Here is a 15,946-nt window from a genome sequence, read left to right on the forward strand (position 1 = left end):
ATGCATTATAAATGTAGACTCTGTTAGATATGGAAATCTCTTAAGCAATAGAATAGTGTTGAATGCTTCAACTAATGGTCTTCTGAATAGATCGGCATAACAGTGTTTATATATATTCTTCACATTTTTCACTTTTAGATTATTCTGTTAATTAATAATTTGAAATCTGTCCATTCTTTTTTTCAGCTTTCAGATAAAGATGCTATGATTTGTTGCATTAAATACTGAAAACATATAAAAAAGATTACCTATTAGAACACTAAAATTTATAGTTTGCAGGCCGAGTTAAATGCAATAGACAGCTATTAAAGTGAAAGTAATAAAATTTAGAAATAATGAAATAATTATCTAATGGATATTGATTTCTAATCTATAAAACGTCAACTGTTATGCAAAAAATTAAAGCGAAATAAAATTTGCAATTTCTTCTTTGTTAGCAAAGAAGACACTGAAGCTATTAGTTGTTTACAAATATGGAAATATTTCACTTTATTTTGACGTAGACTTATGAATACAATAGATTGTTGTATCATGTGACAATTAAGATACTGAAGCCATTAACTATTTCGCTGTTTAAGTCTTTTATCTTCTTAATGGCGTATTTACTTTTTCATTCTAATTTGAGAAGAAAATATCTTAGGCTATGTAATGCACTGAAGAAAAACCCATCCTAAACCCCTAAAATTTCATATGTTTAAAATTTCCAAAAATATCCAAAGATTCTCTTATTATTTGAGACATTGAACGAGATTATAAAAATCTTATTTAGACAGATAATCATACTTGAGACTTCAAGCCCTTTGATAAGACCTTTGGACAAATAAATACAACTGAGACATTTCCTTTTTTTTTCAGAAGAATACTGACTTCTTGTAAGTTATGTAAGTTGTCAATTATATACACTGATGGCCACCCAAATTGCAACAGCAAGAAAGACAAGAGATATCACAACAAAATTTATTTAGTAGATAACATGTTGACCAAGTATCAAATGATTAAATTTATATACTTCTGTGAAGTGTGGTTCCTTCCAGAATCAGTAGCCAGAGAGTAGCCGCCATTGTTGGAGATCACCGCTGCCACACGCATCGGTATTGATTCATCCGCCAGGGAAGTAATTCAATCTGGCGATTGACGAAGAATCCTTGAACAATGCGTGCCACGTGTGGTCGAGCATTATCCTGTTAAAATATGGCTGTGAGCAAGCCCTGAAGATAAGAAAGGACAACTGGCTCCAACACCTCGGAGATGTAGCGCTGATTGTTTAAAGTACCGGCAATGCGTATTAGAGGAGTGCGACAGTGATATTCAATACCGCTCCATAACATAATACCCGGTGCAAGACCAGTGTGGCGGTGCATAACGCAGCTGTTCAGCATCCTCTCTCCATGGTGTCTCCAGACTCGAATCTGACTATCGCGGTGTTACCTCTTGGCTTCCCTGCCCCGTGAACAATAAAGCACATTAAAGGTCCGCTTCCCCTTTGGGCACTTTGTGGAGGTTGAAACTCCACTATTACCCTTCCAGGGGAGCAGCGCACTACCTGGATACGACACCAGGCAGCACTGGTCTTCAATTGCTCCTGCCAGTCGCATGGGCGAGCCCGTCGGAGAAGGCCGTTACCCAGGAAACCGGGGGGGGGGATAACGCCTAGGCACAGATCCTAGCCAGTAGCTTCGCAGAATTCTCGGGGGGACTATCGTGGTATTGCAGACAGAAGCGTGACTCGTCAGTAAAGACAATTTCATTCCATTCTTCCGTCCACATCCTTCTTTCATCGCACCATTGGCGGCGGAGACGTCTGTGGTTCTGCGTCAAGGGTAGACGAAGCAATGGACGTCTTACGGACAGACCACTCTGTTGTAAACGGCGTCGAATGGTACGCGCAGACACTGGATGTTGCGTTAAAGACTGAATGTACTGTGCCATGGTTCGTGATGTGACTGAGCGATCCGTCACTGCCATGCGCACAATGTTCCTGTCATCACGTGAAGTGGTGCACAGAGGTGGATGCGATCGAACACGTCGGTCCGTCGTACCCTCCTGCATCCATCGGTAACATATCCGCATTACAGTTGTTTGGTTTCGTCCAACACGACTACCGATTTTCCTGAAAGTTAATCCACACTCTCGGTAGGCCACTATCCTTCCTCTGTCGAACTCGGATACTTGATCAAACGATGATTGCTGTTTACTACGAGGCATAATTGACCGTTTCTTTTTTTGAAAAAAACAACAAGAAAAACACATTTGCCGAACTTGAAATCGTCGAAAACTCCAAGCCTTCAATAGCGCTTTGAAGTGGCGCCACAGGCGCGTGTGATGTGCGTCTGCGCTGCAATTCTAATCATTTGCATATCTCACCTCCGATAATGCATGTTGTAAATTTCATATTATTTACATGCTTCCTTCAGGGTGTTGCATTAACGGTGCCAGCAGTGTATTTCAGTCTTTAATTTTTTTAAAGTTTTTGCAGTCTTAAAAATGGCAGCTGGGAAACTGAAAATAAGTTAATAATCTTGATGCATGCTATTAAATGCAGACTGTTATAAATTGATAGTTTGCGCCGTTAGGTGGCGCTCCGAACGTCTTGTCTCTGTTGATATTCTATAACTTAGTTTTAGTTTGATGGATGAACAAAGATGTTAAGCCTAATAATAATGAAGGCGTTTGCCTAATAATAATGATTGTAACCATTGTATAATATTGTAAATAAAATTTTGTGTATTAATAACGAGACAGAATGATCACTTACCTCTCGAATTAATGCTCTCTGATGGTAATGAAATAAGTTATTACACAGACTGAATTTATTTCTAAAATTATAAAATACCTAACGGTATAAAATCAATTTTAAGGGGCAAAGCATACCATAATGATAAATTTATTAGTTATATTTTATCCGCGTAATGTTAATTAAAACTTTTTCAGTAAAGCAATCATGAAAAAAAGGCGAAATACTTACAGTATGGTGCATAATAGTGCAGCAAATACTCATAAATATTCTCCATATACCTATCTCCTGTTACATGTATTTATTCAAAGAATACTTGCAACTGAAAGGAAATTTATCATTCTTTTTAAGCATTATCCTTCTTTTTAAGCATTTAAATTTCAGTTAATTGAAAAAAACTACGTTAAATATTAATAGAATATCTAATTATATCAAAAATAATAAAGTATAAAGATTTTGTAGGAGGTATTAAGATTTTAGTTTCAAGCAAAAATTAGAAAACCAAAAATATTATAAATTTATTCGTCAAGAGCTCTATAAGTTCTTTTCTTTTAATAAATTATTTATTCAAATTCAAGCACCTTTCCATTTATTCAGGTGTTATTTGAAGTGTTTTTATTTCTTTACTGTTATTATCTACTAAGCTACTGACGATAATTTTTAATTATTTTTCATGCACTAAATATGGTACTTGATCTTGTTGACAATAGCTGAAAATCAGAAAAGGTTTTCTTATATGTTATTTATTTTGAATGTCAAATATAACAACTCCAGTTGGTTAGTAATAATTGCACACTTCTACAATTGCTCACAGTGTAATCCCTAGAAATTGCTATCCAGATCATCCCTTTTCTAGTTTATTTAATTTTGTTATAAGGTATTTATCCCGTCTTCTTAGCATGCCTTCGTGGTGTAGTGGTCAGCACGCTCGACGAGTATTCGAGAGGTCCGTAGTTCGAGTCCCGGCGAGGGCATTGTTCATTTTTCATCTCTCCTGCATCAAAAATCTTAATGACTCTACAGTGGCGCCCGAACTAAAAAAGGCGGTGGATGATGATTTTCCACCACCAGAATTTGGCGATTGGGTCCTTAATTCCCAGTCGCTCTTTAAGGGGACTCATTCCCAGTCGCTCTTTAAGGGGTATAAGATCTTCGAATATGTGATTGTTGCAAGAATTGAGATAACTTATTTATTTTAAAAGCAATTACTTCCAACTTTTCACAGCTGACTACAAAATATACCTGCTTTCTGAAATAGTAATCAGAACGTTTGTGTTGCCACAAATATTTTTATAATTTAACCCGCTTTGTGACAAAATTTTTCGTTATGTTTCCAACTTGCGCGCACAGTTTAAAACATTCTGTTGCATAATTTAATTCCATATTTAACATATAGCTTTTATAACATTTGGAAACTACTGTTAACCAAACATCCTAAGATTTTCATGTTAAATTTTTATTTTATTTGGAGTTGAGTTTATAAAATGTATTTTATTAAAAAAGTCTGTAATGTTTTCGTGCATAAAATGTTTTAATATTAATATATTCATCAGATTCTTGGTTCAGTTAGAAAATAGTGCCCATATAAAGAATTCCAAGAAATTTAAAGTATGTACCATTACCCATTTTTAAAATATCGTGCGTGCAATGTGGAAACATGATGAAACATTTCGTCACAAAGCGGATTAAATTACAAAAGTATTTGTGGCAACACAAACTTTCTGGTTATTAGATCCCAAAGCAACTATATTATGGAGTCAGCTGTAAAAAGTTGAAAATAATTGCTTTTTAAAAAAATAAAATATCCCAATTCTTGCAACAGTCATATATTCAAAGATCGTAAGGGGTTTAAGGTGTATGAGCCCCCTTAAAAGGGAGTGTATAGAAGGTATTTCACCCCGCTTCTCAGCATGCTTTCGTGGTGTAGTGTTCAGCACGCTCGGCGTGTATTCGAGAGGTCTATGGTTCGAGTCCCAGCGAGGGAATTGTTCATTTTTCATTTATCCTGTTTCGAAATAACCCATTGTATCTACAATGTAATTAAAACGATAACATTCGTCACATTTTAGACACCTTTTCTAATCTTCTCTACAGTTTCTACTTTTATTCAGGGAAACTAATTCACTTCCAATTTTCAGTTACAATTGGTAATATAATCTGAAATCCAAATTCCTCATCTTTTCGTTTTCTATTTAACCTTTCACAGAATAATATTTTCAAATTACAAAATAAATACTAATATATTAGTTTCCTTATAACATCAGAAATATACGCAAAGAAGTTAAAAGCGATTCAGTTTCCTAACTGAAATCATGCTTTAAGCCTTTACAAAAGCTCAAACGTGCGTTTTGTTATTTATTTAAGTTGTTGTTATATATCGAAATCGGGCGACTGCATAATATTTAAATACGGAAATAACAGAAAGTGTAATGCAATAGTTATTTCCGTAAAGAAAGTGAAACACTCACACATAAAAAACTTACATATTATTCAAGAAAACCATTTAATGAATAAAATTTATATCTAGGTATAAGGCGCACGCTTTCCTGTGTAAAAAATGTTTTCTACTTCCTTGTTTAATTATGAGAATAATAAGCTTTCGGTGGGTAAAACTCACTTCGCAAACGAGAATGTAATAGCTTGCAATACCGCAGTTCACATATACTGCGTAAATGATTTTGGAGGGAGATGAACATATGTGGATGAAAAGGGTGTGAAAATACCGTGACTATGCTACTTCTAAATCACTGAGTGATAAGAGAAAATGGGTAAAGGGATGCTAAAAATATTGAGTTAAATCAATATCACGTGTCTGATGACTACTTTACTTAAAAGAGAAATAGCAGGGAATAATGAATTATAACAGAAATTTTGTATTATTATTCAAAATTATTTGAAATAGCGTTTCCTAATTATTAATATTTTTTTATTTCAATGAATTTAATAAATGTTCGCCGATTACATATATTGGTATTTGATAGTTTCTTCATTCTGTTTGTACCCGCTGCCTCAGTTTCAGAGTTATATGAGACATATAGCAGTTTTTACTTCTGTCGAGCAATAGCAACAAATGATTCATTGCGAAATGTGAAAGCTATTTATTCAGTTTATATTAGACCAATATAAATTTTATTTTGGCCTTTTAACGAAATTTTGTATCTCTGTTGACTTTGTATTTTTTTTCTAGATGTATATAACAGCATAAATAAATAACAAAATACGTAGTTAAGCTCTTATGAAAACTTATTAATTTTTCAGAATAAAAGTAGATACTTTATAAAAGATTAGTAGAGATCTCTGAAGGTGATGAATGTTTTTTTTATTACTTGATTCATTAAAATAAGCTGGCGATGATCTAGTTAAAAATTTCTTGGTTTATCTTCTGTCATTGCTTAATTTCGTTTTAAAGGATGACATTCATTGGGGCATGAGATTTCAAAAGTTTTACCTTTATTAAGTCGAAGAAAGTAATGAAAGTACAGAAGCCAAGAAAAGGACATAATATACAAATACTTAATTTATAAAGTTTATAAGCAGACTAAAACTTATAAAAGTAAGGAGGTCTTGAGTAAAGAACAACTTTAAAAATAGGGATATAGAAAGCAAGCTACTCGAAGAGTAAATATGGCAAGAGCGACCATCAGGAATCGCTAAATAAGTACTAGTATTCATTTACGGTAAATAGATTGGCTGAGTGTTTTCGTATTTTTCCACGGAAGGTTCTCCGCGAAAGTATCCTTTCCCTCAAACGAGTAACCATTGATTGTTTTTACTTCCTTGTACGAAGTAAAAAGGAAGTATTGTAATCGCGAAAAGTTTCAGGCAGCATATTTCAACGAAAATATCCCATTTTGACCTCTTTCAAATGCAATTTAACGATGTATTTCCGTGATATATGTACGTAAGGACAGAATAAAAGACTCTTTTCCTCCAAAAAAAAAAAAAAAATTATAAAACTGCTTTAAAATGAATTCTGAAGAGAATTTTTTGTGGCGTCTGTACGAACGTATGTACCTATGTATCTCGCATAATTCAAAAATGAGTAGCCTCAGAACGCTGAAATTTTGTATATAGGACTGCTATAACATGTAGATGTGCACCTCGTACTTTGCTTGCAATCGGACGCACCAAACGTATATAAATATATTTATATATAGATCCACTCTGTTACCCGGCTCAGTGATCTCAGTTTCTTTACTCTTATATGTTTGTAAATTGTACATTTTTTGCTTTAAAAATGATTGAATTATGTTGTTTTTATCTTCCGGTCAAGGGTTTTATGTCTTTAGCAAATCTGTATACAATTTTAAAATTGTTTAAGTGCCGTTAAGCCTAATTTGATGGCGGCCATTGCTCTTGTTTACATTTGAAACAGCAGGATAATGGATTTGTTGCCAATGTAGAGAAACTTAGCTTCGCAACAACAAAGATAACGCCTTCATTTATTATTTAAATCATGCTTAACCCTTTCTGGAATTTTTTCGAGGAAATATGCGTTTAAGATTTACTTCGTAATTTTTAATACAGATATTTTGAGTTTTTATGTATTTTTGCCTTGTCGCGAAGTGAAAACTGAATTAATTGAATGAGAAATACTCAATCGTCTTTGAAAAATTGTTTCTTTTTTGTTTTGTTTGCTTAATTTCTTTTATACATCGTTCTAGCTTTATTATAGTATTTGAATAGAACATGTGGCAACGATTAGATAATTCTTTAAATGATATAAATTTTGTGCATTCTGAGTTATAATATGAACGAAATTTAATACTGTTAAGTGAACCTAGCGCCAGAGTGTCGCAATGGTAAACAAAGTGAATTTTAAAGAATGCATTTATTCTACTGTGATTTATGCGCTGTCGGCGAAGTAGGTTTAATTCAATCTAATAAGTTTAAATGAAATGCAAGAGAAAATGCGTATAATTTAATATTACAAGGAAGTCATGTGGTCATCAGGAAGTCATGTACACATCAGATTTTTTAGTATTAAAGTAAGGAATCAAACAGTAAATATCGCAGGCATTGAAGCAGCATGAAAGAAAGAAACTCATGTCACGGTTAAGACATATTTCATTATTTAATTATTACTCACCTTCCCTTACTAGTAATGAGCAGTTTTTTAAGTTTTATACCATAACCATTAATACTTTCATAAATTTTACGCTATTATTTTATATATCTGTCTGATTTGATATTTCACTATTTTAGAGATGTTAATGTCCCAAATTTAACTTTAAATATATTTATGTTAGAAAAGTGGCAATAAATTAACTTTTAATAGATATTTGGAAAGAACAAAGCAAACAGACCCTTTGTTTCATAAATTGCACCTTTCATTGTTTCATCGAAATACCTGTAAAATGCGTTTTTGAGAATGGAATAAATTAGTAAGTATTGGCCTTATGGTTGTAGAAAATACTGCAAATAATGAATTATCGATGAAGTAAATAGGAGAAAGTTGATATTACATACATTTTAACATACATATTTACGTATAAAACCTTTTCTTTTTGGAAGAGACCAGCATAAGGGTTTTAATACATAATTCGAAGAACAAAGGATACTCAATTCTGATTTTTTTTTTAGTTTCTTCAAATATTTCACATTCTTCTTTGTATAAAGAAGAGTTAAAATCTTATTCATGCATCTGCTATGAATAAAAATAGCGCATCAGAAATAATACTTGTGTTTGATGAATTTAATACTAAAAATGAAATATTTATTTTATTATATAAAGAAATGTTAAAACACAATTTTAATTTTTTGAAAGAAATAATTAATTAAATACAAAATTATATTCATGATAAAGTAGAATTAGGTCTTTAGAGCTTTTTTCAGGAGTTAAAACGAAATTACTTGAAAATATTCGAAGGTTTTAGAAGTTGAAAATGCTAGTAATTCATTATCACAAGCAAGTGGACGCGTTGGAGCTATATTTAAAATTGAAAAGATTACTCTCGGCTGTTTACGTGTAACATAAAAAAGAAGTAGAATATGTTTAATTGCTGTAGCATAGGAAAACTTAAATAAAACTGCAAAATAAAAATTTTTGAGGATCCCAATAAATGATGTAAATTTTTTTTTTATGAAACCCACACAAGTAACGCAAAAGGCAAATTTCTCATTTTTGAATGATTTATTTGGCACAAAGTCACTTATTAATATCATTATTTCCTTCTGAACCGATAATTACCTACAAAATATTTATCTTGATAACTGCATCTATGAGAAAAAGGATTTGAATGCTGAATTTGAACCATCAGCATTTAGATTTTTTATCTGGAATTTAAAAAAATTACTTTAAAAATGTTTAAGAATTTGAGAAGTTAAATAAGTCCATTACATCAAGCCAATATGTGGTAAACAATAATTTGTATGAAGGTTTTTTTGTAGAGACAGTAAGATTATTTTAGAACAAGAAACATGAAAAATTGCCGGAATACAGACTTTTTTATTGCTAACCGATCATGCTTCGAGTTCACTATGAAGGTACGCAGTAGGGAAAGAGAAAATTTCTTGCATTCTTCCCCGCTTAAAGGTTGACTAGGTAAGCAGAATTCCAGTCGTTAAATCCAAGTAGTAATGGATTATTATCCACCACATTCTGCACTACTCGTAATCATTAGGCTTATTTTACTGCAGAAAATATGAAAAATCAGCAGCGCCTTTGTCGAGATTTCGAACTCTATATCTCCCAATTACTCGTTGGTTCTTAAATTAGCAGATTGAAAATTATTTGTAACTGAGCAAAATGAGTAATTTATCATTGCAGGTAACCTATCAGGGAAACAAGTAAAACGTAAAATGAATAGTTGTACAGTAAATTTCAAAATACGACTGCAAATGCATGATAGTTATTTAAATTTTTTTTTTCTCTTTGGGAGATGCAAATTAAATTTTTAAAATCAGATTTAAAGTGAAAGTAAAGAATTAAAAGCGCTTTGCCTGCTGCAGGCGCTAAATTTATTAGAGTGCTTTTAAATTTCACTCTAAGTAACATTCATATTTTTTTTCGGTCAAGATGTCTAAGTGTATGAGAAATAATTTACGTTTTCAAAGAATGAAAAAAGTTTTCATTTAATTATTTGGTGTTTTCTTCCGGAATTTTGAAAAAGGAATAAATGATTTTTGTTTATATCGATGCCATTATACTCTTAGAAGAAAATGTTAGTATAATATTTTAATATTTATTGTTCTACTTTTGACACAATGCGCATGATAATGGTATATATACTAAATGAAAATTCTGAAATGACTTATAATGGGCTTGGGCAATCGACACAGATTGGTAAACTGTAGTTATCTCTAGTTATTTCAATAATTTGTATGAAGGTTTTTAACTACAGCAGACTAAATATATCTAAGAAAATAGTCGAATCTTTCCAGAACCCAGAATTAAGTAGCAGGTAAATACAAGTTAAGACTTCTTTTGTTCGCCCGAGGGCTTGATCAGGTTAAATTCAAAATGTCTGAGATTTGAGAAGTCTACTGCTGTTTGAGTTACACGATTTCATTTGCAGATCATCATGGACAGCATTTTTATTCATGCACCGTTCCCCATCTCAGGTCACTTCCATGCACGACTTTACCTGCGCTGTCTCCTCCCCGCAGACCACACACGTGCCGATCATTAACAAACCCATCCGTCTGTCCTACATAACGATAACTGCTCCATAGGACTCGAATTTCGGAGTTTAGACCGCGTAATATATAATTCCCACCCCTTACCCATCTTCTCTTTCGCACGCCTACACACCCACCGCTCTTCCCTCAAGTCTTTAAAGCACCCTTCGGTTTATAGAGGGTGCTATATACACAGCTAGATACAGTTTAAATGAAAAGGGGGTTGAGATACCATACTGATGTATTAGGTGGGCAGTATGGGGGGGGAGGCACACGCCATGTGATAAATAAGTAGCAAGTGTGAACGGACATGAATGGGGTTTTGGAGGGGGGAGGAAGAGATTCAAAATCGGAGAGGATGTCGGAGGGGGGGAGTTCCAGGAATTTTGATGATAAATGGCGCTTTGGCACACACATCACACGCACTGCATGGTTGTAGGCTTTCGAAAATTAATATTCGGTTGGGTTTGTGACGTGCCGGCATCGGCAAAGAGAGGGGGATGAAATTATAGATGACCAAGGTTGGGGTGGGTGCAGTGGTAATTGCTTTAAATTGAGACTAGTTTGTGGGAAACGTATCAGCAGTTCTTCGCAGCTGTGTTTTATTAATTTTATTGCTCGGCTCTAAAATGGGAGGATTTCCAGAAAAGAGACACAGTATTAATAAGTAACATTCATTTATATGTCTGAAAGATTAACAACCACGACAAAGAACAAAATGATAATATTTCAAAATGTGTAAAGATGTTCGAATGTTCTGCAGTTGAATCTTTTATTTATATTTTTATTTGCACCTGTAGAATAATAAATTTTAGAATTTCGTGCTACAAAGTTCTGGAAATGGCATGCATTTCGATTCATTCTATAATTCAATATAATTGCTATAAAAAAATTTAAAAAACCAAAATAATATTATGATCAGTCGATGAAAAATGTACTTACTCTTTTCAATTCTAAAATTTGTTCAACGCATTATCATTCTCTTTCCAGGTATTATAATATTTTTATAAAATATTAACTAATTGATATATATATATATATATATATATATACACGTATATATATTCAAGATGACCTAAGGTAAACTGAACCAGACATGGGAGAGGAGAAACCAAAAAGTGCCAGTGCATTCTACTGCATGACAGCAAGACAACAGCCTAACATACGAGGCAGCAACATAATACACATCTTAAGAAACAGTGCACTCAGTTTTAACACTTGGGATAAGGCTGTCTCAAAGTATCGATAGCTTCCAAGGTTAACTTCTTGCGATTTTTGTTGTGGCTCAATCTGAAAGAAAGGTTTACCTGAACAATCTACGAATCTTGGCGTACTGGAACAGAATATACTCAACGCCATAACGAGCATCCAGTGGAACAAGATTCATCAAGCCGAAATGTTCCTGGATCATGATGGTTGCCATTTCCTGCAGCAAATCCACGAAAGTAAGCTTTTGTCTTTCATCTGCGTGTCTACTATCGCTTTACAGTTCATGTACTCCTCCCTTGCTTTGAGTTTGGTTTATCTTGGGTCTCCCTATATACATAGTGGTTAGCATTGCTGGCTAGGTAAGATTGTGCACGGGTTTAAATTCTGGAGAAGGCTTGGATGTTTTTTTCCCCTCCTTCTTTGGCGGCATATGGATATTTAAATCATACGGAAAGCCAAGAGCCTCTCGAGAGGTTTGGTCGTAAGAGAAGAGATCCTTCAATCCGTCCCGAAAGGGCTTCTTCAAAACTGGGACAAGGATGCGCAAAGTCGTACTCTCGCCTATAAGATGCTCAAAGCTCGTGCCAACGACAGACGCAAACCTGCGCTTCTTGTCCCGATGGAAATCTTACGCTTCTCACCCCCGACTAGTTTTAACCCTTTCCGGCACGCTACTTTTTAAAGTCGGAGTTTTGATAAAAAAAAGGTATTCAGTATAATTAAGCCTAGAGGAGTACACAAGTAAAATTTTGTGAAGATAGCACTTAGTGAGCACACTGATTGAATAGGGCTTCGAAAAGAGTGCAGAAACGAGCCTTGTTGTCAATGAACTGACCGATGAGATGTGGAGAAACGAAGAATACAGACTCTCAGTTGTCCCAGATTATCGGTGAGCCCGGTCTAGGCACACCTAGGGTTCGCGGTTTGATTTTAGGCAAGATTTCAAGGTGAAAATTTAAAACTAATATAGAATAAGAAGATTAGAATACAACCAAAAAATAACATAGAACTTTCTTTTCAAACGATTCCTTTTATACCCTAAAAACATCTGGAAGATTTCTTTGAAAAATGAGATTCTTAAAAAACTAAACATGGCTAAAATATATCGACTGGTTTCTGTTGAGCTGCCATCTACTATAAATAAAGAAGGTTCAGAGTAACTTATAGTAACCTATAAATCCTTTTTCATTCAATTTTTCTGTGCTACAGAAGGAAATTTTTAGGTGTTTCCAGACCATACATACTGTGCCGCAAAGGGTTAAAGTTACAGTTACACAAGTGAGATAAGTCACAAAATCATGAGAGCAAAACGAATAGGAAAATTCCTTTAAACATTAAAAAAGGAAAAAGTGTAGAACACAGTTTCAGTTAAAAATAAGTAGTTTCCCACTTGATACAAAAAATGAGGAGTTAAATTTCTTAACAAACTACCTGTGCTAAAAATATACCACTCAAAATTTCATATACATTATGATAAAAACATTTAATATACAGATATTTGATAAATGAATTGAAAATTGTTCTCAGTTAGCTTGTAAGGTATTTCTTCCGCCTTCCTAGCCGTGCCTTCGTGGTGTAGTGGTCAGCACGCTGAGCTGGTATTTCAGAGGTCCGTGGTTCGATTCCCGGCTAAGGCGTTGCTAATTTTCCATCTTTCCTGCTTCCAAAAATCCTAATGTCTCTACAAGCTGAAAAGACTTCATGATTAACTAAAAAAAAGTTGCGCACAAAAAAATATGCTATTAAGAAGGGATTGAAATTCACTCTCATCTGTTGAGAGATAATACGAAGAATTTCAAAGTATTGTAATATCGAAAACGAAAAATTTTGGAAATTTTGGAATACAAAGAACATATCTAAATTGGACTAAATTTATCAACGATCGAACTTTGTTGATTTCTCCTTTTAGTGTCGTATACTTTTGACTTTTATAGTAATATATTTTCCACAAAATATAGTAAGTACTATATTTTCCACAAAATTGAGATCTAGGAACAAGGCTTTAAAGACAATGCCATGAATTAATTTTCATCACTAGTAAAATAATAATAGTGATTTCTGTTCATTAGCAACAAATATAGGTGTAGAGAGTATATCTTATTTTATACGTCGAGCTTAAATGCCAAAATTACATAACTCTCTCCAAAATTGTAATTCTTTACTGCGTTAATTAAATGCAGTTTTATCGATAGTTTAAACGCTAAATACCATTTAGATTTATTGATATGTTCTTGCTGAAATTAGTAATAAAACTACTTAACTTCATTTAAAAAACTTGTAGTGTGCAGGCCATTACACCACGAAGGCATGCTAAGATGGCGGGAGAAATACCTTATACACTGATTAAAAAACTGAAATGAAACACAGCTTAAAGTTTCAAAACTGGGCAAATTTCATCCTCAGAATTACACTTGAAAGAAACGCTTCATTTGGTTTACAGTTGGCGCTGAGTGTTCTCGTAATATCCTAAAAATTTCGAAAAATACCAGATACACATACGTCATTATTTGACATGGTAAAAATATTAAAAATCATTAAATGAGAAGGATAGCATCTATAATCAGTGACAATGGATCTGTATGTAATCAAACTTGCTCGAAAATAAATGTTTCCATTGTACTAATTTCCTTATATATGATATCGAATGACAATAAGCAGAGAGTTAATACATACGAGCTTTAATGAGTGTTCTGCAGCTAATTACATATTAGTTTAAGTAAATGCTCTGGCATGTAACGTAACGAGCGTAAGTTGATATTCTAACGTCTATAGGTTAATGAATTCCGACACCTAGTCTATTTACGTGAATTTCTCTACGTAGGCTGCGTTTAAGCAAACGTCCCAATGTATACCACGAAGGTCAAATGAATTTACGTTTACGTTACGGATCAGTCATCTAATGCATCTAATGCCTAAGAGTACAGACAATAATATGCAGTTAACTGCATAACCGCATTTTCGTTTAACAACTAAAAGTGAAGAAAACTTTCGCAAAGAGTTGGGTTTAATGATAGCAGGAAAATAAGTTTTCCATACTATAGGGCTAAGCAAAATGACAGAATCAAAAAATCTTAAAAATTATTAAAAACAATGTTAAATAAATACTAAATCCCACATTTTTTGTGGGAATATAGTAGAGGGAATAGTATATACTACAAATATAGTAGAGGGAAAAATAGTCAAACATTTTGCCGCATACAACGTATTTCCTTTTTTAAACTCTCATTAATATTTCAATGATGCACTGATCCTCCTTCCCTTTTTATGATTTCATCAAGTTTTCTAGCTATGGATTTCCAAAGATAATGACAAAGATTTGCTTCCGAGTTTCCAGATTTTATGGCGAGTTTTTCAAAGTTCATGTTTGTTGAAAATTTTAAATTTATGAATTCCATTAAAAAAATTATTATAACGATGCTCAGTTGTATTGTGGTTATGATATATGAAATTTGATTACATATATTAAATGAAAAAAACTCAATTTTTTTTGGAGTGACCGAAAGCAGATAGTTTGGTTATAGCAGGTGTTTTGATTATATGTGGGCAGTTATATGAAATTCACAATGTGAAACTTGGAGAATCATGCTTGGGATCATTGTTTTGATAAAGACTGTAATGCGATGATATGCCAATTTGACTGCTCTGCCTCAGGTTTTGTTTTAACATATGAATTTATAAATACATAAATTTATTCATTTTGACATTAATAAAATGTACATCAATAATGTTGCAAATCTCCCAAATTGCCCCAAATCATCGGGTTACCTCCACTATCTTTTACTGAAGTTCGTCCGTCGAAGTTTAGTATTGGGTTTCATACTATCTGCTTTCGGTCACTCCAAAAAAAATTGAGCTTTTTTCATTTAATATATGTAATCAAATTTCATTTTTTAATACAGGTCTTAGTATTGTATTCGTGTTCTCCGATTCACTTATAAGGTATTTTCTCCCTTATTTCCGCACGTCTTGACGCTTATTCAGAAAATACGAAGTTCGAACCCCAGAGAGAGCGAATTTCTACAGTTTCGTTGCTTCGAAAAATAAATAAATAAATAATAATAATAATAATAAACTAAAAGTTGCTCCCGAACTAAAAAGGTGGCGGACGATAATCATCATAACCAGGATTTGGAGTCCTCTAATACCCAGTCGATCTTTAAAAGAGGAGTATGTAAGATATTTTCTCTGTCCTTTTCGCATGCCTTCGGTGGTGTAACTAGAAGCACGTTCGAAGCGTTTTCGGGAGGTCTAAAATTCGTATCTCGGCAAGAGCACTACGCATTTTTCACTTCCCAACATCGATATATAATCTATAATTCTACACATGTTACTTAAAAATGGCTTTTCTTTTAGCTATTTGGCCCGAAGTTATATTTCTAAGAA

The 15,946-nt window shown here is 33.4% G+C and overlaps 1 protein-coding gene and 1 non-coding gene across 12 annotated transcripts in view; one reads left to right on the forward strand and one right to left on the reverse strand.

Moving 5' to 3' along the window:
* LOC118185753 (uncharacterized) overlaps positions 1–15,946 on the reverse strand; it is a 555,072-nt gene that overhangs the window by 13,876 nt on the left and 525,250 nt on the right. For 2 of the 11 annotated variants that reach the window (XM_085823615.1, XM_085823607.1), the window contains one exon: positions 2,966–3,056. The exons of 8 other annotated variants lie outside the window; for them this stretch is intronic. In XM_085823615.1, the coding sequence (XP_085679741.1) occupies positions 3,040–3,056 (17 nt within the window). In that variant the 3' untranslated portion in view covers positions 2,966–3,039. Of the gene's footprint in view, positions 1–2,965; positions 3,057–15,946 lie in introns of those variants that run through there. One more of the 11 variants, XM_085823617.1, reaches the window with a different exon arrangement.
* Positions 3,636–3,708, forward strand: TRNAT-AGU (transfer RNA threonine (anticodon AGU)). The gene has a single exon. It is a non-coding gene; the product is annotated as a tRNA-Thr (tRNA).

The sequence above is a fragment of the Stegodyphus dumicola genome, chromosome 9 (genome assembly GCF_044657685.1).
Source record: "Stegodyphus dumicola isolate Sdum_Otavi_A_Nest chromosome 9, ASM4465768v1".
Lineage (NCBI taxonomy): Eukaryota > Metazoa > Arthropoda > Arachnida > Araneae > Eresidae > Stegodyphus > Stegodyphus dumicola.